The 24,886-nt window shown below is 43.8% G+C and overlaps 2 protein-coding genes across 14 annotated transcripts in view; one reads left to right on the forward strand and one right to left on the reverse strand.

The window, feature by feature from the left end:
- Positions 1-11,895, forward strand: part of LOC117769783 (amyloid-beta A4 precursor protein-binding family B member 2) — a 34,029-nt gene extending 22,134 nt beyond the window's left edge. For 10 of the 12 annotated variants that reach the window (XM_034598913.1, XM_034598906.1, XM_034598908.1 and 7 more), the window contains 7 exons: positions 2,623-2,628; positions 4,858-4,972; positions 6,929-7,004; positions 8,828-8,908; positions 8,997-9,112; positions 9,222-9,404; positions 10,002-11,895. In XM_034598913.1, coding sequence (XP_034454804.1) covers positions 2,623-2,628; positions 4,858-4,972; positions 6,929-7,004; positions 8,828-8,908; positions 8,997-9,112; positions 9,222-9,404; positions 10,002-10,172 — 748 coding nt within the window. In that variant the 3' untranslated portion in view covers positions 10,173-11,895. The remainder of the gene's footprint in view (positions 1-2,622; positions 2,629-4,857; positions 4,973-6,928; positions 7,005-8,827; positions 8,909-8,996; positions 9,113-9,221; positions 9,405-10,001) is intronic. The other 2 variants (XM_034598909.1, XM_034598919.1) reach the window with 1 other exon arrangement.
- A 168-nt stretch (positions 11,896-12,063) lies between these two features.
- Positions 12,064-24,886, reverse strand: part of LOC117769785 (putative methyltransferase NSUN7) — a 31,471-nt gene continuing 18,648 nt past the window's right edge. For both annotated transcript variants that reach the window (XM_034598921.1, XM_034598923.1), the window contains exons 4-13: positions 22,179-22,306; positions 21,906-22,058; positions 20,940-21,123; positions 19,768-20,005; positions 19,179-19,322; positions 18,993-19,094; positions 17,536-17,671; positions 16,561-16,684; positions 13,153-13,420; positions 12,064-12,574 (exon numbers count right to left, since the gene is read on the reverse strand). In XM_034598921.1, coding sequence (XP_034454812.1) covers positions 12,162-12,574; positions 13,153-13,420; positions 16,561-16,684; positions 17,536-17,671; positions 18,993-19,094; positions 19,179-19,322; positions 19,768-20,005; positions 20,940-21,123; positions 21,906-22,058; positions 22,179-22,306 — 1,890 coding nt within the window. In that variant the 3' untranslated portion in view covers positions 12,064-12,161. The remainder of the gene's footprint in view (positions 12,575-13,152; positions 13,421-16,560; positions 16,685-17,535; positions 17,672-18,992; positions 19,095-19,178; positions 19,323-19,767; positions 20,006-20,939; positions 21,124-21,905; positions 22,059-22,178; positions 22,307-24,886) is intronic.

The following is a 24,886-nucleotide window of genomic DNA, read 5'->3' on the forward strand; positions in this document are numbered from 1 at the left end:
ATTGAATCTGCCAAAATCAGGTCCAGCAAGTTCAAGACTAATGCTGAGCTGTAGATCAGTTTAAAAAAAGATTTAGGAGTCATTAGAAAAACAGCGTTTATCTCCAATACTCAGTGTGGAAACTTTTAAATTTCAAGAATCTTAACAGAGTTTGGTGTATTTGTTACAGCGGCAGCTTTTCTGGTTCAGGAAGCCGGGGATCATGGGTAATATTCACCGCTCAGTTGTGTTTTAGTTCAGTGAGTGGCCATTAATTTATTTGATTTGTAGAGATATGATATCAAGTGTACATTTTACTACACTCACAGTCAATTCCATTTTACTCCCCCCTGGAAAATCTGTGAACCTCAGAGGTGAGATTATTTTATTTCCTTCAGGTACAGTTGTGTTGATGTGTGATCACCAGAGCCGAGCTGAGCTGCTGTTATCATTAAAAACACTGTTCCAGCTGCAAATAGTTCTCACTTCCTCTGGAGTCTCCACTGCTGAGTCGAACTTGCCAACTTTGCAAGAAATCAGAGTTGCGATTTTCCCATAGCGCTACGTACTGTATGCTAATGTTAACACTACTACGCACTAGGCTGTTAGTACTACTGATGCTGGGAGACTGATGTCAGAGCTGCAGATGATGATGGTTCTGTGCGGCGTTCTCAAACCCTGCTCGCCATCCATCTGCAGCGGTGACCTCATTTAATCTCCGAGTTCTACGCATCCTCTCCAGCCGAGCCTTCCTCACAGCCGCGGGATCAAAGAGAGATTGGTAGTTCTGAGTCAGTCATCCTTTATTCAGCCGTGGAAATATGTGAGAGAGAGAGAGAGAGAGAGAGAGAGAGAGAGAGAGAGAGAGAGAGAGAGAGAGAGAGAGAGAGAGAGAGAGCTTCTACTCATCTCTCTGCTTTGCTGCTTTCATTTATTTCTGACTCCCGTCTTCTTTTCCATCTCTTCCTCGGCCATCCAGCCCTCCAAGTTTCCTTCTTCATTGGTAAAAAAGCAAAATTAAAAGTGAGTGTTTACAAAAAGCACTCACTGAGAAAAAGATGCATTTCCAGATGAAGCTTAGACCCTGTTCAGACGTCTTGATCCGATCACAAGTGCTCAGCGCCAAGTTCAGGTTCAAGTTCCTAAATGCATCTTCCATGCCTCCTGAGATCAGATCACTCAGACCACATTTGGAGGTGGTCTAGCACACGTGTGGTCACATTGTTTTTTCTGTGTGAACACAAACCTGTCCTGGGCCACATATGAAGGACCACATACTCTGCTCTGTCTACACTGTTGTTTCTTTAGGATCTGTGCTGGGTTTGAATCCCCTGTGTTGTGGTCACCATCACCATCATAAAGCTTCTGCAGCACTTTCAGTCTGCCACATGCAAATTGATTGTATGGAGAACAATGCAGGGCAATGTCTGAGAAAGAGGAGGGCAGCTTTTTGAGACTTTAATCCAATTCTACCAAAGTGACTTGACTGTGGAAAAGGTTTTTGAGTTTAAATTGGAAATGGAGCAGAGGGAAGTAGAAAAGAAAGTAAATGAAGTCAGAGCAAAGAAAAATCAGGAATGCAATTCAAATATAGAGAAACATAGGAAGAGATGAATTTCAACACTGCATGTGTTGACACACACACACATACATGCAAGTGACAGCTTAAAGTCAGTTTATACATGTGTTGATTTAAGCTTTGTGTGTGTGTGTGTGTGTGTGTGTGTGTGTGTGTGTGTGTGTGTGTGTGTGTGTGTGTGTGTGTGTGTGTGTGTGTGTGTGTGTGTGTGTGTGTGCGCGTGTGCGGGCAACCACTGGCTGCGTCGAAGCAGCAGTTCTGATGCTCTGACTCTAAAGATTCCCTGTTTGAAATGATCTGCCAGCTACCACACACACACACACACACACACACTGCTGCACACTAAGTGGCTAATCAGAGAATCAAAGTGAGGCCATGTTTGAATTAGCCTTCTGATCTTTATTCAACCTGCCTTTGTAGCTCTCCTCGAAGAGTGCGGCACTGATGAGATGCACTGTTGATTTGAATTGTTCGGAATCACTTCGTGCTGCATTCTTTTCTGTGTGTGTGTGTGTGTCTGTGTGTGTTCTTGTGTTGAGGGGGGAAAAATTGTGAGTTCGGGAGTGAGAGAACGAGAAAGCTGGGGAGCGAAAAGGAAGATTAAAGAGCCAGAGCAAAGAGGAGGATGAAAGAGACTGGGAGGCAGAAAAAGGTAGAGAAATAGGGAGTAAGGGGGAGGTGGTAACAAGAAGGTGTGTGTGTGTGTGTGTGTGTGTGTGTGTGTGCGTGTGCGTGTGTCCCATCTAACAGGAAAGGTGTGTTGTGTCATAATGTAGCGGAACGTAAGCCACTGAATTGAAAAGTACACAGAGCATGGAGGACGTGGAATGAGGTGACAGAGCTCTGTGACTCTGTGTGTATTAATGTTCCTCTTGTTGTTTTTTTCTATCTCACCCTCTGATCTCGTTTTCTTTTCCCTTTTCACCTTTTTGCTATGATACAATTGTCTAATCTCTCCATTTTTCCCTGTCTCTTAATTTCCCATCATTGATCTCTTTCCTTGTATCCCTTACCTCCCTGCTCTCATCCTCCTCGCTTCCCTGGCCCTGCTTCCTGGGACCCAGAGAAAGGTAACTGCTCTTCGAGGGTTGAGCCCACCCACCCACTCACCCACCCATACAGTGTAATCACTTTCAGGCATCAAACCAGTGGCTTTGCTTCGCCCGGAGTCACTGTTGCTCTTTGCAGGAGTCCATCAGCAACCATTGAAGGTCTAAATTGCAAGTGTTAAATCATCAATGATGCCAGACTGGCCACGGGCTATTTCCTATTCAGAGGTGCGTGCGGTTTTATAGCATTTTGATCCCCCAGAGAGGGAACACGAGTCATAAAAGACCCATTTGTAGTGTGCGAGGCAAGGCCACTCATGCTGCTTTGGTGACACACTGCTCAAACGTCCCTGAACAAAGTGCACTGGATGCATACACACACCTATCTTACGACATACACACACACACACACACACACACACACACACACACACACATTGCATTGTACTTTCCTTCCTGGCCACAGGCGGTGAGCAGTATTGACCCAAAGTGTGTGAGCACACAGTTAAGCAGAGGAGACAGACCGGATGGTCTCATAAACATAAAGAGCCTGTTGTGATAAATGCTGGCTGTGTTTGGCATATTTCTGTTTGTGTCTGTGGTTAATGTGAAGCATGCACTGTATAGGTGTGTGTGTGTGTGTGTGTGTGTGTGTGTGTGTGTGTGTGTGTGTGTGTGTGTGTGTGTGTGTGTGTGTGTGTGTGTGTGTGCACTGAAGCTGTTGCATCTGGTGACACCGCCGTCCAGCTGGCTCCTCTGCACGTCCCCCTCCCAATCTTTCACTCTGCGTTGTCTGTTTACTCAATCATTTCAGTCCAGGCTGGAAAACTTGCGTTTTCGTGCGTGTGTGTGTGTGTGTGTGCGTGGTATCACCCACACGTCGCTGTGTGTCATCATCGCCCACCCGCTGCATACACTTTCATATCTCAGTGGAGCTTCCTCTCTCAGTCTTACCCTCATCCTCCTCCTCCTCATCTTTCTCTGCCATGTGGCACCATTGTGGAGCTTGAGGCACGTAGTTTCCTCAGGCTCTGGGGCACGCATCTGTTGTAGCCAAATTTGGCACCCGCTTTCAGTGAAGCAATTACTGACAGAAACATGCTGTTAAAGGGGCTCTAAGTAATCTATGTGTCAAATAGAGCTATATGCATGCAGAGCAAGTTGATTTACCCTGATGATATTCATTGCTTTCATTTAGTTTTTTTTTTTACTTATGCAGGAAATGTTTTGCAACATGATTTTCTGCCGCTTTTTCCCATGTTTGCAGAGATTACAATGCAAATGCAAAGTGCAGGGAGAGGATTGGATTTTTTTCTTTCATTTCCGAGCAGAGTTCTGGCAAACTTCTTTTTTTTATTTCTGCGATCAGTCACCTCCTGACAACAGACAGAACGGAGACGAGATGCAACACTCACTTTAATATAACTGTTACTGCTGTAGAAGATGAAAATAAAAATGAAAAGGCTGAAAACACTGGGAGGGATTTCAGATGGAAATATCCCGACTCTGCTGATGAAGCCAAACGTGAACCAAACAAACTCAAGTGAAAACCGCTGAAGGGAATTTAGAAATACAAATTGGCAATCAAATCCAGATATTGGCCCCTAAGCCAGTTGCACTCTGGGAAAAGGAGTTTGAGGCCCGTTGAGGCACTGGAATTAGATATATAAAACTTCTCCCTCATAAAATATATTGAATGAAGAAGTTTAATGAGACAGAACAAACGGCCTATCGTTATGGCAAAAACGCACATTTATGAAAAGTTCAAATTAATTTGTATCCGTGTTGTCTTAACCCTAAACAAACCACCATCATTCTGTCCTGTCCCTCTTACACATATACACCACAGACTGTGTGTAAAGATGGACGATAGGTTTGCTTCCGAAAAGTGAAGCCAAAGATTCTCAATCTCCTCCTGGTGGCTGTCTGCAGTATGGCTCCTCCATGTTAATGGCTGGGAGATGGACCAAACTAAAAAGTCAAAACACATTTTTTTTTTTCAAAGGTGGTTTTATCTTTTTGTTTTCTTATCACATATGATATATCAAAGTTGGGCATCTAAGAAATATGTCAAGAAACGTGAAAATTTTGATAAATAAGTGCACAGGCTGACAGAGATTGTTTACTGCCCCTTTAACAGTGCAAATATCTTTGTAATCTGCTGTTGATGTGCATCCAAGTCAATGTTTGTCTCTTACATTTCATCAGAAATTCATGTGTGATGACACCTGTCCTCTGTCCGTGCTTCAGGGACTTTGCCTACGTGGCGAGAGACAAGAACACGCGGGTGCTGAAGTGCCACGTGTTCCGATGTGATACTCCTGCCGCAGCCATCGCCACAAGTCTCCACGAAATCTGCTCCAAGGTGGGTGTCGTCACGTCACCGTTCGGCAAGCTCCTCTGAAACAAGCCATCAAGCTTTAATCCATTGAGGAGGGAGAAGTCAATCTTTTTCTGCTGATGAACTGAACTAGAGTTACCTTTCTGAGACTGTAACTTAGCGCACACTCCGACATGCATGTTTTATAAAACTAATACCTAAGAGTGCAAACCAGTGACAGTGCCCCGACAAGATTTCTGTTATCTTTTACTAGAGAGGGCTCAGGGGAGAGAGGCTTTAAGATCCTGTACAGTGAGACAAGACTGACAGGAGATAAGATCCAGGTTAGAGCACATGCAGCATTTCTTGAAAAGAGTTTTCAATGTGTGCGTTTGTGAGAGAGAGAGAGAGAGAGAGAGAGAGAGAGAGAGAGAGAGAGAGAGAGAGAGAGAGAGAGGTGACAGCGTGTTAACCCTCTCAGGAACATGGAATCACAGACTCTTAACAGTGCAAAGCTGCAGCATAAAGCAAAGTCACTCTCTTGATTCTCTCTGGCTCGCTCCCTCTCCCTCCCCCCCCTCTCCCTCTCTCTCACCCACGAATCAGTGGTACCCTCCCCTCCTCACTCTGTTGACTGTTCAGATTACAGCCAGTCTGAATCTCCTCACACTCAGCTACATGCTGGAGGCCTCTTGAATGAGCCTCATGTAAAGAAAAGTAGAGATTCACTGACAGACAGATTTAAATGGCAAGGAAACAAAGGGAAGACTGATGTCACTGACTTGATCATTCTATTAAAAGTTAGTGAACATTTTAAAACAGTTAGTAATAGCATATTTTATTTTGAATTGTTACAAAAGGTAAAATCAATGGTTAGATTTAAAATAAAACCATGGAAATAGTTGAAGCAGGTCAATTTACGTTTCAACATATGTTCATAGCTGTTTTGTTCTTTATGCTCAAATCAATAACCTTTGTATGATTCAACCATCTCCAAAAGTTTGGTCACATTAAAAAAAGGCTACTGGTTTATGTTTGTGGGTAATCAGTGTATGTGTGTGTGTTTGTGTGTGTGTGTGTATGTGTGAGGCTCTTCACACGACCTATTTTGAACACACTTGTAGTTTTCTCTATCACTGCAGCGGAGAAACTTGGTGACCTGAGTCTTGCAGCTGCAAAGCACGCTGAGCGGCTTTCCCTTGTGTGTGTGTGAAAGAGTGTGTGTGTGCCGTGTGTGTGTGTGTGTGTGTGTGTGTGTGTGTGTGTGTGTGTGTGTGTGTGTGTGTGTGTGTGTGTGTGTGTGTGTGTGTGTGTGTGTGTGTGTGTGTGTGTGTGTGTGCGTGCGTCCTCCTACATGTTCCCTTGTGAGCGGAGTTGCAGAATCACCACAGACTCTGATTAATGACACCGGCAATTAATCAAGTATCTGTAGAAGAGAGAGCAGCGGCTCAGTGCAGGGGCCGTGCAGACTATTCAACACAGTGTGAAGAGTGCGTGCTCTGCAGCAAGAGAGCTGCAGCAAAGAAAAGACAGGAAGACACTGTCTGTTTCTACAGTTGGAGATATAATATGTAACAATTCTGCAAACGACTGCACCTACGTTATATATTTGTTGACTTTTAGACGTACATGATGCAGAATGTTTCCAACAATGTTCAAATGCAGAGAAATCCCTAATTTTATTCAAGGTAACAGGACGTTGGTGATTTTTTTATGTGAGTTATTAACAAAAGCAAACATTATGGGATGTCACAGCCTTATCATTTCAATGTTATTATTTGTGTGCTTCATTTTTTACTGCTCATTTCAAAGACAAGTCTAAGGTCAAATCTACTAAGTCGATTATTCTTTGTTCTCTGTTCTGATCCCTTTCCTCTTCTTTCCTTTTGTTCTCACCTCTCTTGCCCTTTATCTGTTTCTCTCCTTCACTTTGTCCCATTCTTCATCCCTCTGTGGTTTATCTCCCTGTCTCTTCTTCTTTCCTCCTCTCCCCTTGTTTAGATTATGGCTGAAAGGAAAAGTGCCAAGGCTGCAGCGGGCAGCTCCTCCCAAACCAGCTCTGATGTGCCCCTACAAGGTGCACACACGCTCACACACACACGCTCACACACACACGCTCACACACACACGCTCACACACTTTCTCTTTTAACTTGAGTCGTGTTCTTTTGTAGTTCCCCTGTGAGAGAATTAGATTTGTCAGCCGTGTGCTGTCTTCCCTGCCGTGGTTCCTTGTCTCACATAACAGCTCTCCTCCACATCTGAAACTATGTATGTTTTAAAACAAAATTTACCTTATCGCCTGAGGAGCAACCTTGAACATTTTTAATAGAAAAGATAGCAGTGTTTTGGTTCAATTACACACACGATAACGCTGACTCTCCAACAACTCCTCACTCCCCGGTCACCGAGCGTTATCCTCACCGCGCTAATTCTATTCACAGGTTCCGATTTCGCTTAACCCCTCCGCTTGCTCCTCTCAGTCTCGAGTAATTATCGGAAGAATGGGGAAAAAGTGGCAGCGCAATTCATCCACCGTGACTTTGGCGCATGTACGCATCTGCCGAGCGCTGAGGAGAGGAGCTCCAGCATCAGAATGTAAAAGAACCGTATCGGCTCTTCACTTACGGAGGCACTGGACCTCATTAAAACCTGCTTAGTGTTTCTTTGAGGCGAGGCCTGCTGCTCCACAGCGTCCATCCCAACCCCCGGATCAAACAACCCATTGGTGAAACATCCCTCATATCTGGTAAAGCTATAACTTGGGGGGAAAAAAAGAGTTGGAATCCAGTGGGAGGTTTTTTTTCCACTTTACACAGAATTTAGAACAGTTCTCTCTCACCTGGATTAGATTTTCGACAGGGCTTCTGTGTTGGGACTCGTTTGAGGAGATTAGCACCAAATGATTTGGGATGAGAACCAACACCAGGTTAATGCTGTCCTCATCAAATCTGTCCTTCTCTGAGCTCTGCTTTAAACATAGAATTCATGTGTGAAAACCCCCCCCTCACTGTTCATCGTTCATGTTACTACTCTTTAAAGAGTCTTAACATGTTCTGAATGTCAGAGATATTTTGAACTTTTTTAATGGAATAGTCTTTCCTGGGTCCTCCGGCTTCCTCCCACAGTCCAAAGACATGAACGTTGGAGTTATTGTGCGTTCACGTGGTGTCGGAATATCGGAAAAAAGTGTTTGCAACTGGGAGAATTCATGTGAACGCTTCTTTGGGTCGGAACACTATTTGGAAAGTCAGGGAAAATTTGGGTATTTGGTTATTTTTCATAAAGTCATTATAAATCAGTTTATTTTGACCGTTGGCCGATTTTTTTAAATTTATGATGATAAGTGATTGAGAAGTTAATAATTGATCAGGGTTTGGTTGAGGTTTTATTCTATTTTCCTTTAAGCACCCTCCGAGATGCACATTCTTTAATTGCATAGTTAAACATTTATGCAGTTTTGGTGTTTTGCATTTTACCTTGACAGAAATCGTCTCAAGCTCGTATAGTCGACTGTCTGGTGTGTTAATAGCGAGGTCCTGAGGGTAAAAGGTGTTTACTGATTGAGATGCAGGTGACATCAACATCTTTTAACTGTTCCCCTTTACTGTGTGTAAAAATCTTCTCTGCCTACGGGGGATTTTGTAAAAAAAAGAAAGGGTTTTTCATGCTGAAAATACCCAGCTCTCTGAAATCCTGCATGCTTGTGTGAAAACTAATTTCTTCCTGCACTAATCATGTCAACAGCAACATAAAGTATTAAAATATTCACCAGGGTTTGTTTATTTCTCTAGTTTAAGCCAATTATTGTGTTTGGACTCTTTTGGGAAATTTGCGTTAGATGTTGCCGTGTGAGAAAGTTATTGATCTGTGTGCGTTTCTGTGTGTTTTTCCTCTACAGAGTTTCCTTTGCCAAAGACTGAGTTGGTGCAGAAGTTCCATGTTCTGTATCTGGGTATGACATCTGTGTCTCGACCTATAGGTAAAACAAAACCCAGAGTGAAACCCATACACGTCCTTTAGAGATCACACATCGTCTCACATTTCACACCGTTGTGTTTGGTTCTCAGGGATGGACATCATAAACGGGGCCATCGAGGGCCTCCTGTCGTCCTCATGCAAAGACGACTGGACTCCTGTCATACTGAGCATCGCTGACACCACTGTGGCTGTGATCAAAGAGAAGGCAAGAGGCCTTACAATGCTATCCAGTTAATAAAAGATGTGAATTTGCCTTTCATTGGGAGAGGACGATCTAACTGAGCTCTGATTTCTCCTCTCTGACGGCTGTGCAGGAGGAGGACGAGGAGGTGCTGGTGGAGTGTCGCGTCCGTTTCTTGTCCTTCATGGGTGTCGGGCGGGACGTGCATACGTTTGCCTTCATCATGGACACGGGGAGTCAGCACTTCGCGTGTCACATTTTTTGGTGCGACCCCAATGCAGGCTTAGTGTCTGAGGCCGTGCAGGCAGCATGTGTGGTAAGCTCATATTTGTTTATTTCACACGAGAGAAAATATATATAAGAGGCTCAAAGAAAACTTTGTATTTCAGTTCTACATTTTGGAAAATACACTTTTTGTGTTTTCTTGCCAAGTTAGATGTGAAGACTGTTCATATTCTCTAAAGTGTTTTGGAAGCTCGCACTGTGGAGACTGGATGACGGATACATTTAGAGGACGAAGAGAGGATCTGTCCTGTGTGCTTTCTAAATGAAGTCGAGAACGAGTCTGTTTTTATTTTCTGCTCCTTTTTATCACGAACAGCGTCATATTCTGTTGTGTAAGATAAAAAAAAAATCTTTTATTTTGTAAATGTGGATGATGTGCAAAGACTGACTTGGCTGTGTAAATCCGCCTGGTATCTGCAGAAACCCTGGGAGAAGAGTAAAACAAGCTCTTTATCAAGTCACTTCGTATGCGATCATTTCATTTTTGGAGCACACTTGTTGGTGCACACGTCTTCTCTTTTTTTTTTTTTTATAAATGTATAAAAAAAAAACATTTGGACTAATATTTTTACAATTTAACTAAATCCCACATCATAAACTCTACTAACGATCTCATCTTCTTCTTCAGCTGCGGTATCAGAAGTGTCTGGTGGCACGGCCGCCCTCCCAACGCGCTGGTTCATCCTCCTCGCCCTCCGCAGATTCCGTGTCCCGGCGGGTGACCACCAGCGTGAAACGCGGCGTCCAGTCTCTCATAGACACTCTGAAAACCAAGAAACAGCCGTCAGAACTCCCCTAGCAACGACCGCCACCAGTGACCACAGCACCACCCAGCCCATGTCTGGATGCCACTCACACTATCGCCACGACAACACCTTTTCAGTTCCAGAAATGGTAACCAATGATGTACATACATGTTAAAAGACACCACCGCAGAGGAAGGAAAGAAGAGCAATCTTCAAGAATGCCTGATTATGAAAAGAAAAAGAAAAAACAGATGTGTTTCATGAAGAAAAGCTGCAGTGTGTTTGCTGACGTCACTTGGTGTCACTGGTTGAACTTTGACCTTTGAACACTACTGTGCACAAGTGGAAACTGTCTGAAGGCTCGACCGGCCCCCTGCTGGATGTGGATTTCTCATGAGCTGGATGGATTACACCATCACGCAGACAGGACACAGGATTACCCAGAAGAGAGAAGATCACATTTCTATCTACAGACTGGTTTGTGTAACCGCTCATTGGTTAAGTCAAGTTTTCTTTCGTGCCCGGAGCCCCTTCTGTAAAAAATGTATTCATCAGCACGGTGAGAGCAGCTGGACTAGATGGCGGAGATGCTAAACTACGGAAGCCTTCCAGGACAGAAAAAAGGTGTCGTCTTGCTGTCGAGGGAATCTGAGAGGTGAACGAGAAAAACCCAAGGGCCTCCAGCTGCCCACCAAATGGCATCCCGATGTTTTGTGCAACAAACGTGAAACAGAAAAAAAGCGTAACATCTCCTCCGAGGATGAATGAAGTGATTGTAATAATGACGTGTATGTAAATGATTGTATGTAGAACGAGAGGAATTCAGGGCTCTGATCTTGTAGATATGAGGGCGAGATGTGCTGTCGGTGATAGAGTTGTGATCGATGTGGGTTTTTTGATTTTGCATGTTTTCCTTCGATAGAATATGATTTTTTTTTTATGGGGGATTAAGGGTCTCGGTAGTAAAGAGTGTTGAACACACAAGAAACAGATGCTCTCAGCACAAGTCATCTTGACCATAACTGGATTTACACTGGCACAAAAAAAAAGAATTAAATCAGACCTCTTTCTAAACAATACCTAAATAGATGGTTACTCTCTGCCCCCAACAAGGAAATGTAATTTTATCCTTTTTATTTGCTGTTCCTTGGTAAATAGCTTGTTCAACAAAGTAAATCTATCGGTTTTTAATGTATTTTGAAGCTTTGAGTCAGTTCTGATTGTTGGATTTTACATACATGAGGGAAAAAAAAGTTTAAAAGCTCAAGAATGTTACATTGCTTATGTTCAAATTTAACAATATCCTCAGGAATCTTTATGCACACGCAAGATATGATGTGATTGCAAGAAATTCCAGACACAGGTTTTTGACTTTGGGCCGATGTGACGTGCTTGTGGCGATATGAACAGTGGTATGAAATAGTGTTAGCCCGGCTTGGATAGCACGGAAAAAGAAAAAGTAAAGGTTAACTAGCTCCTCCTCAGTAAATCCAGTCATTCTACTCCCATTCACAAACACACACCCACGAATATGCACATACAGCAGAGGGGGGGAACAAAAACACGTCTCGTATCACTGCTGTCGAAACCTTTACACTGCTCCTACGGCTCGGAGCCACCACCTGCACTCCACGTGAACTCTGTTAATGCAGTCTAATCCAAACACACACAAAACAAAAGAGAGATGCTGTAAATCATTTCCATTCTGTTCTTCACTCATCTCTTCACCATGTAAATGTCATCTGTTGTGACAATAAATGCATAACCAAAAGAAAACAGGAGCAGCTTCTTCAATATGTCTTTTAATCTTTCAGGTCACTGGAAGCCGACGATACAGCGATTCATCGTGTGGCGACATTGAAATGACATTGGCAAGGTTCTTCATCCGTGAATGACGGACACTAATAATGACTTTGTAATAATGGCATGGTGCTCACGGACATTTTGCAGTTGAAGAACACTGTATGCATTTGACTTTTTTGAAGGAGGCACTTGGCGCAAACGTTAATGTTTCTGTCACAGTCGTGTTGGACTTTCTAAGCTTAAAACAAAGGTCGCGATTTCGCCATTGTGTCCTTTGAGAAGCCCCCATTAGAGCGGGAGAGGGGCAGAATTGGAGCCGGCGTCCTCCACCTGTTGTAGCTGAAGCTGGGGCTTAATCCTGTTCGGCTGTTCTGGTGCGGGTCAAAGTTGGGGAAGTGAACGGGTGGCAGAACGAACACCACGGGCTTCAGAACCTCCTGATGAGCCCTGCGAGGACGGACAACAGGGGTGGAAGGAGGAGGGGCGGGATGCAGGGTGGTGGTTGTAGTGTTGAATGCAGAGTTGGTGATTTTAGTGGGTTTCCTGTCCTCTGGTTTGCAGGAGGACGAGCTGGAGCCGTCTTGTTTTGAGGAAGAGAACGGGCCGGACACAGTGTTCTTCAGGGTTTGCAGGCGCAGAGCTTTGGGTTTTACTGAAAGACGAAACAATGGGACAGAGGTTAGAGGGATGGGACTGGATTTATTCTTTTTTTAAAGTTACAGAAATCACTGTGAAAAGAGAATGAGATATGATAATGCAGGACTTTACATGCAGATCTACTTGAAACCAAACTGTATTACTTGCTACTCCTCCTCAGCAAAAGCATTAAGGACTCTTTTGACATTTTAGAAGATATATGCTTATTACCTTTCTTGCATTGGAGTAAGATGAGGCGATAAAAGCTACTGTGTGAATATGAATAAGTAATGTGAAGCTGCAGCCAGGAGATGCACAAAGACTGGAAACAGCTAAACCCATGGCTCCGTCCAAAGGCGAACCAGAATCCAGTTTTTGTTCAGACAAGCTGTTTTGCCTGTTTCTAGTCTTTATGCTAAGCTAACTGGCTGAAGGCATAGACTGGCTGTAGCTTCACGTTTAAGGGACACGAGAGTTGTATCGATCTGTTCATCAAAGTCTTAGCAAGAGAGCAAATATGCATATTTACCAAAATGTCAAACTACTCCTTTAATAAGCATCATGTTCCTGTTACTACATACGACTTATTCCCACCTTGTGATGTCTGCCGTCTGTTCGTAAATTCCCGAGGTCCACTCAGTACCGTGCGGTTGATTCCCTTGGTCTCCTGGTTTTTGGACGGGACACTGACAGAAAGGGGGCGGGGCTGACAGGTGGGAGCTTGGACTGCTTTTGTCGTCCTGCCGGTGTTTCTGCGATGCTCTTTACTGGTTGGCTGGTTGGAGCCGATCCTGTCCAGTATGCCTTTGGCTTTTGCCCTGGCCAGCACTTCCTGCGGTGCCTCCTTGACCACCGGCTCGGGCTGTTACAAGACATGTTCAAATAACTGGTACGTGGTAAAATAACTGGTACATGGTAAACATGGTATAATAACTGTTAGGGTTATGAATGTAAATATTGCACTGAAGCATGTGGCAGCCTTCCAGCAGACAGACAACTTCGATATCAACAGGCTGCACAGACACAGAGTCAAATGTGAGAAAATACTGTACATTATTATTGCAAATTAAAAATGTCTTGGCACCACACATGTATGAAAATGCTATCTGCTCTAAAACTAACTGAATCATCAGGGCTAAAATGTAATTTAAAAATATTGCCAGCATATTTAGTCATTTTAATTCAGTGACTGGAAAAGTACTCTCTAAATTTCCAGGTTTTCCAGGATGCGTGGGAATCCTGATCACATTGTTTGTATGTTAAGGAAAATCATATTATTCATATTTAATAGAGATACCAACATATTCATTTGAGGATAGGATGAGGGGACAGTGGAGAGAGGAGAGCCACCATGTCCTTGCTGCTGGCTGCAGGGTCACCTGCTGTCTCAGCACCAGCCCACACAGCAGCCAACTGCTCCCCTCAATGTCTGAATTATTCACAAGTGCAGTGTACACAACAGGGACAAGCAGCTTGTGTGGATCTATGTGTGTCTTTTGTGTTTTTGTGTTTGCCTGCACGTTTTATGGCAAACAACTTATATGTGTGTATGGGCAATCTGTAATTCTGTGTACACAGGTGCATCTGCATATATGAAATGTGTCTTTGCATACAAGGAGTGTGTATTTTGCATATGTGTGTGCGCGTAGGTTTGTCGGTTCACTCTGGCACACACAGGTAAACATGTTTCAGAAGCACCACTGTAATGCAGTCTTTGGTGGATGCCTTGAACTTCATTGATGCTTACTCATACAGACAGGGGACGTTGAATTATTCAACAGGCGCACTCCGTTTCCTCCCTTTCTCCACTCCACCCCTGTATATCTTGCTCCCTCTCCATCTCCACTAACCAACGATGCCATACTTTGTAAATCTTTCATTTCCTACAGCACTCTGCCAAACTAATCCGTCACACCTTACCCCGTCGCAAACCCATTCTTGTTTCAGTTTGTCTAAAATCATTATGCCCGATATATCTTGGCAACTTTATTCAAATTTTCGAAAATCTGCTTAACCAATGAAAAAAATGACTTGAACGCCACTCGAGCATCTTTATTGTGCCCAGCTGTTCGTGTATGGAAGGCTCATAAAGACGCCCGCCGCTACGACAGTCGATGGAAGGCAGACAGCATTCAAACACTTATATAATTGCTATTTTTATGGCACCTTTCACAGTGCCACAATAACTTTTGATTAGCTTAGTTTATTGGAGGTAAGGAGAAAAAAAAACCCTGTTTGAGGCCCCATTACAGCAGTTTGATTGTCTTTTCATTCCTGTCTGTGGAGGTATAAAACCTGATGAATGGCCAGAGACAAACAGACACATACAGCGAGAGGGAGCGCCGACACACCCAGTGGGGGTAAGATGGCTTAATAACCCTGCACAGATTTCGTAATGGGAGGGAGAACGTCGTAAAGATGGCTACGTTGTTGTGGATTATGGGGGACGTGGGGAAGCCCAGCCGCACGGACCGGATGATGATGAGATTTGCTGAAGCACATTTACCAACCCTGTAGATCTTCATCTAGACTCATTGCCTGTAACAGTCCACTGTGAGTAATGAGAGAGGGAGAGACAGCGAGAGGACGGTTAAAGTGGAGGCGAGATGAAACGAGTTTGGCTGAAAAGGAGGACTGAGAGAGAGAGAGAGCAATGAAAGCCTTTTACTAGACAACACAGTGGAGTCAAAGACAGCGTGCGTCCCAATTATCAGCGTGGGATCTGAAGGCTCCTCTCAGACACTGACATTTCTGAATTTGCTGCAACAAACTCAAATCCCTCCAAAGACGACATAGGACTTTCTGCCGTGTCTAATATTCACGTGTAATTTCCTAAACACCTCCACCGACATAAACACAAACAAAAGAGGCCGACATCTAGATCTTTAACTGCATACTTTCAATCTCCCTCTCCTGCTCCTCCCATCCCCTCATCCTTTCTAACTTGGCTTCTTTCTATTTCTAAATTTGACCCAGATAACGTTCTCCTCTATCCTCTCTGATTTTTACTAGATTTCAGTTTTCATTCACACTCATCCCACCACCTTCTTCTCGGCTGAAACACCTCCGTCTATGACCCAACATTTAGGTTTCTTCTAAATCTCTTTCCTCCTCTTATTCTTTTCCCTCTCAAGGGTTTGACCAAGTTCCCGTCACAGTCTGTGATGCTCCCTTTCACCCGATGTAAACTTCAGTGCGTACCATTCAAAGGTTTCTGCTTCTACACTTGCCTCAGTTTCCCAGTGAATACTTTTGCTTTTTGACCGACAGCATATCTGCCTCGTAAAAATCGCCTCACAGTTCACCAATTAAAACTTATTTCACCTTGTATCTGTTTGTGTTTGTGCGAGAGCCAACTCTTTGATGGTTCTTCAGGACTCAGAAGCGAGCGTGTGAAGCACATGAGCGTTTATGTCCCAGCAGACATTAAATAAATGATCAGTCAGTGTTTCAACTAAGAGTATACTGTGTGAGTGTGAGAAACTATACTCACATTCACTATCTTCTCTCTGCACACAGCACTTTGTAAGCTCAACAGTCAACAGTCAACTGAATAACACCCTGGTATCACACTGGTTAAGCCCTCGGCTGGGTCCAGCGCTAGTGTCAGAACTTTGCTGCCGCTGGAGAGCAGGCAGCTTGCCAGGGCCGGATGCTAAATGAGCTAAATTTGTCCCTGCTTGTCTCTTTGGCTGCACTGACTGAAAGCAGCAGCAGCAGCAGTGGACTGAAGGTTTTTTTAGGATTTTAAAATCAACAACAAATTCAGTTTAAAAAGGAAAAACAATCTCGTAGACCTCCAACATCATGTAGATTAATAATTATTGCATTTTTTAAGTAGAAACCTGGAGGCCAATGGAGAAACAGCATCCCATGGTAGATATCTAGTGTCCAGATAAATAATAGAGTGAACACTGGGGATCACCAGATCGTCCTTTCTTTGACATTTTACCAGTGTTAACAACTGTCTGTGAAGTTTCTTTTTGACTTGGTGATGTTTACCTCTCTGGTGAGAAGAGCCAGGAAGCAGCCGTTACTCTGATCAGACACCTCCAGCGTGAAGAAGGGGTCTTTCTTCTCTGGACTGTCGGGATTGTCAGGAGAGCTGAACGGGGTTGGACTGAGTCTGGATCAAACACACACAAACACATACAGAAAAACACATTCAACCGTATGAAACTACACATGGGAACAGCCGCTACAAATACAAAAATAAACACATAAACTAAGACAATGCATTAGAGCTGAGAATAATAATTATTTTCATTACTGATTAACATTTGGATGATTATTCTACTTAGTTAAGTGTTTAATTATGTTGTCATGTCTGTAAATGTGTTTTTTGACCCACAATTAAAATAACAAATCTGAGCATCAAACTGTCACATTGAAGAAGATAGATTCTGCAACCTTTGCTTTATAAATGAGTTACAGATAATTTTGTGTCGATTGACTAATAAATCGATTTTTTTCAGTTGAAAAATGCACACGAGCACTGTTTGTCTATTTATAGCCACCGAGGTTCATAGCAGCAACAATACTTGTGTGTTATTAATGCTCGCCTGAGGCGGCACGCCAGGCCAGCTCACTGCAGAGTAGTCAGTATATTCAAGTCTACAGGAATGGCTGACTTCAACAGGTCTGAAGTTTTTCAAACCACACCAACACACAAACACACAAAGAAAAACTAGTGAAAAACAAGAAAGTATGTTTGTGTGAAGGCAACCTGTTGGAAAAAGAAATGCCGGCCCTTTTCACAGCATTTACAGACATAAAGTGGCACCTTTGATTATATTTTCACAGAATCTCCTTCAGGTCTCAGGTGTGCTGAGACTTTGACAGAAGCCTGTCTAAAAGGAGACGGACAAACAACTCAGCAGGCTGACTGACAGCGAGGCAAACAGACTGAGAAAGACAAAGAAAGAGTCAGATGCACAGAGTGCACCAGGGCGCAGGGGTGCAGAGACTGAGGCTGACCTGAAGTTTACTTGTTTTGGTTTCCCCGCCTGCTCAGAGTGGGCCTTGGCTTCTTCGAGGGCTCCACTCACCACCTCCTCATTTTCCGCTGGGTACGAAGAACAGGTAGAGTATACCACTGCTAAAACCTTGGGGACTGTAGACAAACATATTGCACTTTAACGTTGGAATCAGAAAACATGTGACATAATACATACAAATAGAGCTGTCACCACATCTTGAAACAACAAACACGTTTCATTTTCAATTACACCATGAGGAGTAAATAAGCTCGTACACAATCAGTTATAATGTGTCATCCTCTCATTTCATGACAATTAACTATGAATATTCAAACTGAGCTCTTTCCCTTTGAAGGAATGGGAATTGGATATTAATTTCTGCTGTTTGCCTCCGTACACTGCTAATTATTATTCAACTGCTGCTAGCTTGTTGATTTGCGAGGCTGTAGATTTGTGAGACTGTCGGCCGTTTGATTTCCTTTCTTTGATTTCTCTCTTGCTCAGTAATTATAGTTCAGACAGAAACATTAAGCACCGAGCTGATAACAAATAAAACCGGCTCAAATGTGGCAGATCGGCTCCCATGTGAAATCTGGCTTGTAAGGAGGCGGGACTGAGTCGATAAGGCAAGGGGATTTGTCATTCAGGTGTCCTGCTGCACAACACACCCACCTCACAGCTGGGAAATTAAGGGCTACCGAGGTGTCTCTTTGTGTGTGTGTGTGTGTGTGTGTGAGACCATCGACTCAACCAAGCCAAAGCACTCGATACACACCCGCCATTAATTAACAGTCCTATTGGAAAGTATCTACACAAGCAAAAATGTAGAGCGGCCCAATCGATGACAGTGCAATTTGAAGGTGCTGGATTTCATTGCTCTGAACAGAAATACTCCACCTGCTTGATGAGCATGAAGCAGACCAGCACACAGGGAGAGAGGCACAGGACAACAAAAGACCGACTGGAGCTAATGATTGTGGCTCGTGGACTCTGATTAACAAGCTACTGACTGGAATGAAATAAAATATCCGGAATACAAATGAGCAGAAAGGCTGTGAACTGTAACGTCTGTAATACAATAGAATGGCTCGACATGTCAGGTGACCTAACAAACTGGGTCCTTCTGCCGAGGTCCATTCAACATGATAAATGTAGTACAAAGCAGAAATACTAATCAGTTGTTTAAGATATACAAGGAATGCTGCAGTAGACTGTGAAATGACCAGCGCAGAGCAACATTAGCATCCTTAATTAAGCCTCGGACGATCACCCAGGAATACCACAGGCTTCAGACTGATGGCATACGAGATTAGATAATTAGGTATGAGCTTCTTTGTGTCACAGAGGTTAGGGGAAGCTACATGCTCGAGACATCACATGGGGCGTGTGTCTGAGTATGTGTGTGGTGTGTGTGTGTGTGTGTGTGTGTGTGTGTGCAGGTGGTTCAACACCCACACTTCAGGGCATGACCAATATCCTCCCTCTGCTTTGCTACCAGGGCTTTGAGTTTGCTTGGGGCAATGGAGCCGTGGGACAAGTCCTGCAGCAGGTCTGTGTCTGAGAAAACAGAGAAGCATTTCAGAAGGTTGAGAAGAGTGTGCTGCATGTAAATATGGATTTAAAGCATTGATCACGATATACCTCTATTCTCTTGTAGTATGATTTCAATGGGGTTGTTGACTGCAGACACAGAACACCTGGGAGTCAACAGGATGATGCGCACCTTCTGCAGTAGCTTGTTGGCACGGTCCACAGACTGGAAGACCACTGGTATCAGCTTCACGTCTGAGAAACATGCAGACACAGTGTAATGATAACCACATAATCAATAACACACATTTACTACATTTAAGCATATAGTTCCCTATCAGAAGCAATCTTCATCCATGCTAACATAAAATCCTCCAAACAAAAAACAGCAAAGGTGAAATTTAAAAGCAGGAATTAGTTTTCTTGGACTGATGACAAGGTGGAAATGTTACTTATGAGCCACGACTGATTCCAAACAGGAAGCGAACGTGGGTGACAGCGTCATTAATTTCCAAAGATCTCAGTTTCTGCCTTACCACACTAAATCGCAGTTTTAATTCTAAAACCGTGCCAACAGCATTTCCAAAGTTTACATACGTGTATGAACACTCCAAAGTAGTGTGGACATCAGGCGTAAACACAGTCAGAGTGATACGATTTAAAACTGAAAGGTATTAGAGTGGATGGAGCCTCCGCCTACTTTTGCAGCCCATGGCGGAGACGATCTGCTGCAGATCCTCCCTCTGAGCGTCGGTGCAATCGCTGACACAAACGTAAACTGTTGGCTGGTTGTTGCTGTTGTTGGCTTTGTGTTTCTCAGCAACAAGGGAAGCAGTGTGGGAGACAGTGAGGCCCGAGAAGCAGCCGGCCATGAGAACATCCCCTTCCTCTGGTAACACGGAGCACGCTGCATTTGGGCCCAGGCAGCAGGACTTATCCTACAGACACATTGAGTAAAAGCATTAGGTTGGAAGAAGAGTCCAACAGATTTCAACCTAAGACTTCAAGATCCAGGTTTTCAGCAACACTCTGGAAACTAATGAGACACAAACTGAGATAAGAGGAGGTAGGAAGAAGAGTTCCACTGTGATAGTGGTGAATAGAACTGAGGTGGAAATAGATGAGAGAGGAGCAGCTATTTAAAAGCAGGTGCTGATGGGAGGCAAGCGGAGATATAGGAGAAGTAGAAAACGAGTGAGAATAAGAGTGCAGTCACATTACAACAGAGATGTCCTTCAATCAGACGTCCTCTAGAAATAGTACTGAACGTGTCCCTGTGGAGACATAGGGTCGGGTCGAGTTTCTGTAGTTATCCTCCAGATCACAAAGTTTGTCAGGAAAGACAAACCAGGGAGGATGGAGAGAAGAACAATGACATTTAGAAAGAGCAGGAGAGAGATAGTGTGATGGAAACCCATAAAATCTAGAGAGAGGAGCAGTGGAGAAACGGGGAGGTGATGAATTAGGCCATGGTTCTGAATATTTGATTGAATTTGGCTGCAAAATCGGATTTAATTGTGTTGCGGTGCCGTGTGCTGCCTACGATTTGTACGGCATCTTGACTTTAATGGAGTCGAAATTAAATGATTAAACCTATCACCCGCTCCTACACTGGGGAATTATTTATGGCTCAAGGTGAAGTATGGCCAGATGAGAGGAAGTGATGTGAAATATTTGTATCTCAGCAAACTAATCTTAGTTGGCATAAAGGACAAAAAGTCTTATAAGCAATTTGAGCAAGTCTATTACCGCAGTGAAATCGTAAATATCAGAGACGGGGATGGATGGGGCAGATTATTCACACCCGTAATTTAAGTTTACAGAGAGGAGACTGGCCTTGTCAGACACCTCCTCTCTCCGTGCAGCTTGTACCTGGATGACGAGTTTGTGGTCACGACGCAGCTCGGTGGAATACAGCTGAGGTTTCAGCTGAGCAGGGAATACCAGCCCATCGGCACAGTGGGGATCCCTGCAGAAGGTCTGGCCCTCCAGCTGTCTGATCGACTTCACCTGCGAGAGGCCTAAACTCTCCAGCTCAGTTTGGACCTCGTCAAGACTAGAAGCCAAGGAGACGAAGTGAGCAGAGATCAGATTATTTGAAGAGAGAAATAATGAATGGATGAGAAAAAGAATGTTAGAGTTGGGAGAAAGAAGATGACTAATCATAGATAAGAACTGTGTAGAAGTGCTATGTGGCCTTTTAAAAGACTTTAATAGTAATATTGCAGTAAAAACCATTAAGATGCACACTTCTATTCTATTCCTATTTCTCTCTCTCTCTCCCCCTCTCTCTCTCTCTCTCTCTCTCTCTCTCTCTCCCTCTCCCTCTCTCTCTCTCACTCACACACACACAGCACTCATCCCAATAGGTGACCTTTACAGTCCCAGAGCTCGCTGAGGGTTGTTGCTGATTGAATCTGTCCACAGCAGCAGGATTTACACCTAACCGAATCAGCCTGTGCAAGAACTCACATTAGCACACAAACACAGCGACATATAGAGACACACACACACACACACACACACACACACACACACACACACACACACACACACACACACACACACACACAAGTATAGTCTGGTGGTTTAATTGGATGTCAGTTGGGCACCTACCCCATAAAACATTGGGGTGCAGCCCAAGTTTAAGGTCTGCGTGTGAATGTAGGTGGAGGTATTCTTCCCCTGCAGCACATTCCTGTGTTTATGTACAGGTATGTACATGTACGTAATGTACTTCTGAGGGGCCGAGTCTGTACTCACAGTAGTTTTGTGTATTGGGGGGGGGGGGGGGGGGAGGGTATTACAGTGTGTACAGTCTGTGCGTTCTCAGCTGACCTGCTCTTCAGCGTGTTGACCCATGTATAAAGTGGAAGGCTGCTTGATCTCTGCTGCTTCATCTTCACGCTTTCCGGTAGGAAACACTCAATGGACAAGAGATTGTGTTTGATCCTGCATCGGGCCAGAGAGGCGGCCAGCTTGGTTTTCAACCTACGTCCAACACATACAAAACAATTAATTTCTTTCTCAGTTTGTCAAACCTTTTATAATTTCAAGCTTGAATTCTTTCTTCTTTCATTTTGTGCTTGTAGTTTTTTTTACTTTCCTCACCTGAGGAGGTAGTTCTCCACAACTCTTACTTCCTGTATGACCTCCTCCCTCTGCCGTTCTCGTGGGAGGAACTTCCTGTCCTGGAAGTCGTACAGCATGACGGCAACGAGGCCCATCTGATCATCTGGCTGGAGCAAAGGAACAAAACCCACAGTTAATTGGTGACTTCTGTTTTAATAAGACAACATTGGAAAAAATGAGGAACAAGGACGGAGACTGCACGCCTAATAGAAGAATGTCTAATTTTCAATAACAAGGCTGAGGATCAAGCTTTTATTTATTCAGCGGATACATCTGCAAAGTCAGCTGCACATGATGCAGATATTTAAATGAGCATAAATCCAACACACACCAATATTTGATAATAGTCTGCTGGAGAGAGCTGTGTTTTGGTTTCCTAATGAGGAGTACAGTGCAGAGATGGTATTTATTGTATTGACTTAGAGACTAAATTATTCATTTTTCATAAACTAACGTACATGCGCATAGAAGCTCAAGGGTGTCCTCTCATGACCCCACCCCTGCTACCTAATTAAACATAGGAGGAGTTATGTGTCTACCTCTCCTCCGTTACAATTATTTCTCTCCTTCAGCTCTCGACCTCTCTCTCTCCTTCTTTCCAAGTTCATGCTTCCATATCTCTCTCTCCACCTCTCTGTCCCTGAGGGTGGGAGGGCACCAGCTGAATTTGTGGCAGATGGTGTTCCACAGCAGCAACAGCTTGCCACATCCTCACGTCCGAGAGGCAAGATCACTGCAAGGGTTTCAGTTGCAGCGCAGGAATTAGCCGGCGCTTATTATTCATTCCAGAGGCTCCGAAATTTCATTTTTGGAAGGGCTGGTTTCTGAAACAGGTTGTGGCACTCCCCTTCCCCCCCCCCTCGCTCAAGTTCTGTTTGCCCTTTACCATGGTTAAACCCTCGGCTGTGAGAAAATTCCCAGTCGGAGATTTGCCTGGCAACAGCGTCCCATTGAGGGGAAACTTTCCCACAAGAAACACTGCAGCTCTGATGTAATTTTAGATTCACGTCCACGGCATGAAAAATTTACTTGGACGCATTTGCACACATTTTTCACTTTTATAACATGACCATAGGGATTTCAAAATAAAGTTCAATTAATCACTGCAGCCAATGGTTACATTTAATTAGGTATTATGAGACAGGGGAGTTTTATAGATAAAGATAGGCAACTGGAATTCATAGTATAAATATGTAGGACAGATAGAGATGTAACAGTTTTGATTATAGTGACCAAATTCATCACATTATTATTGCAGTATTGTTAAAATGTGCTGTTTTGTACGTTTTATATCTAAATAATACATTTGATATCAATAAAAATGATAATATTTTAATAATTAATCATGGTGGAGGAGAGAAGGTTGACTCAGACGTCGACCCCCAAAGGTCAGAGGCTGTCAGAGTTTGTTAAACGCATGCAATTTGGCTACAGTGTATGTTAGCATTTGCTCGCCATGGCCAAAGAACTAGCAGTTCTCCTGGTGTTAAAGTCTCCTCCTGCCTCCCACTCCTTCTGCCATGTTTTTACAACACACAACAAATGTGTTGCGTGCTGCGCCTGCGTCTTAGAAATCATGGTAATAACATTAATTAAAGGTTAAATGGTACAACTAACCATCAGGTATTTTCAAGAGGACTCTGGATGTAAATTTCTCCATTAGATGAGATCTATTTCATGTTAAATGTGCTACTGAACCTCATGTGTCTGCCTCTTCAGATACCACATTGTCACTCCATTTCCACATCCTCCATTGAGGCTTAATTTTCTCTCTCCAACATTGTGATCAAATGTGCCTCAGGCTCTTTCAGCATGCATCGCCCATTTTTTTCTCCCAGTGAGGGTGTATCCACCTATTTCCAGCCCTCCTCTTCCTCCCCGCTCTATCAAGGTTGAACTTTATAGGAGCCAGCAGTGTAAAACATTGTGAGCGCAGGTTCTAAAGACCGTCTCATTGTATCTGGGCTTTATTGTCTCACTGGAGGGATGCAGAGTAACGACCTGCCACAAACACATAGGGAGACACATTCATTTTACCCAGGGTCATATTTCACGAGGCTACACAGTATGTGCACGTGCCTGTATATGTTCACGTCCTCACTGAAGTAGACATTGGTTGTCTGCGATCTGTCCACTCTGTGACTGCTCTGTTTTCCGTTTACACATTCACCACCTCGTGCTTTCATCACTCTTCTCCTCCACCAGCTGCACACGGACCAGCTCTGTGCTGCTCTTTGCATGTTTTATCACCATCCAGGCTGCTAGAGACGCAGCAACAGCAACCCACAGATTTTTTTATGAGGAATGCTAAAAGTAGGGCGGGTACATGCCGATCTCCTCCAGAGGATACCTCTCCGTTTAAAGGAGCTGGGCTTTCTTCTGCTGTCTAACAGCTGTGTTGGGAATCGTCCTTTTACAACTATAGTGTAGCATTTGCCTTAGTATCATTTATAACAACAAGCACACCGGTTCTAGGACAGATGCTGGGTAGACACCGTGGAGATACCATGTCCAAACACACTGCCCCTGGTCTGGCATTTTGATTTCATCACTAATTAATGGGATGTTTTGTTTGAGGAGTGCAATAATGGAAAAGACAAAGCCTGGCACACTCCGCCACACAGCACCCATGTGCTACTCCTAAAGGAGTGATTGCCATTGATTGGGGTAGAGAATATAAAAGCCAC

The sequence above is a fragment of the Hippoglossus hippoglossus genome, chromosome 10 (assembly GCF_009819705.1).
Source record: "Hippoglossus hippoglossus isolate fHipHip1 chromosome 10, fHipHip1.pri, whole genome shotgun sequence".
Taxonomy (NCBI): Eukaryota; Metazoa; Chordata; class Actinopteri; order Pleuronectiformes; family Pleuronectidae; genus Hippoglossus; species Hippoglossus hippoglossus.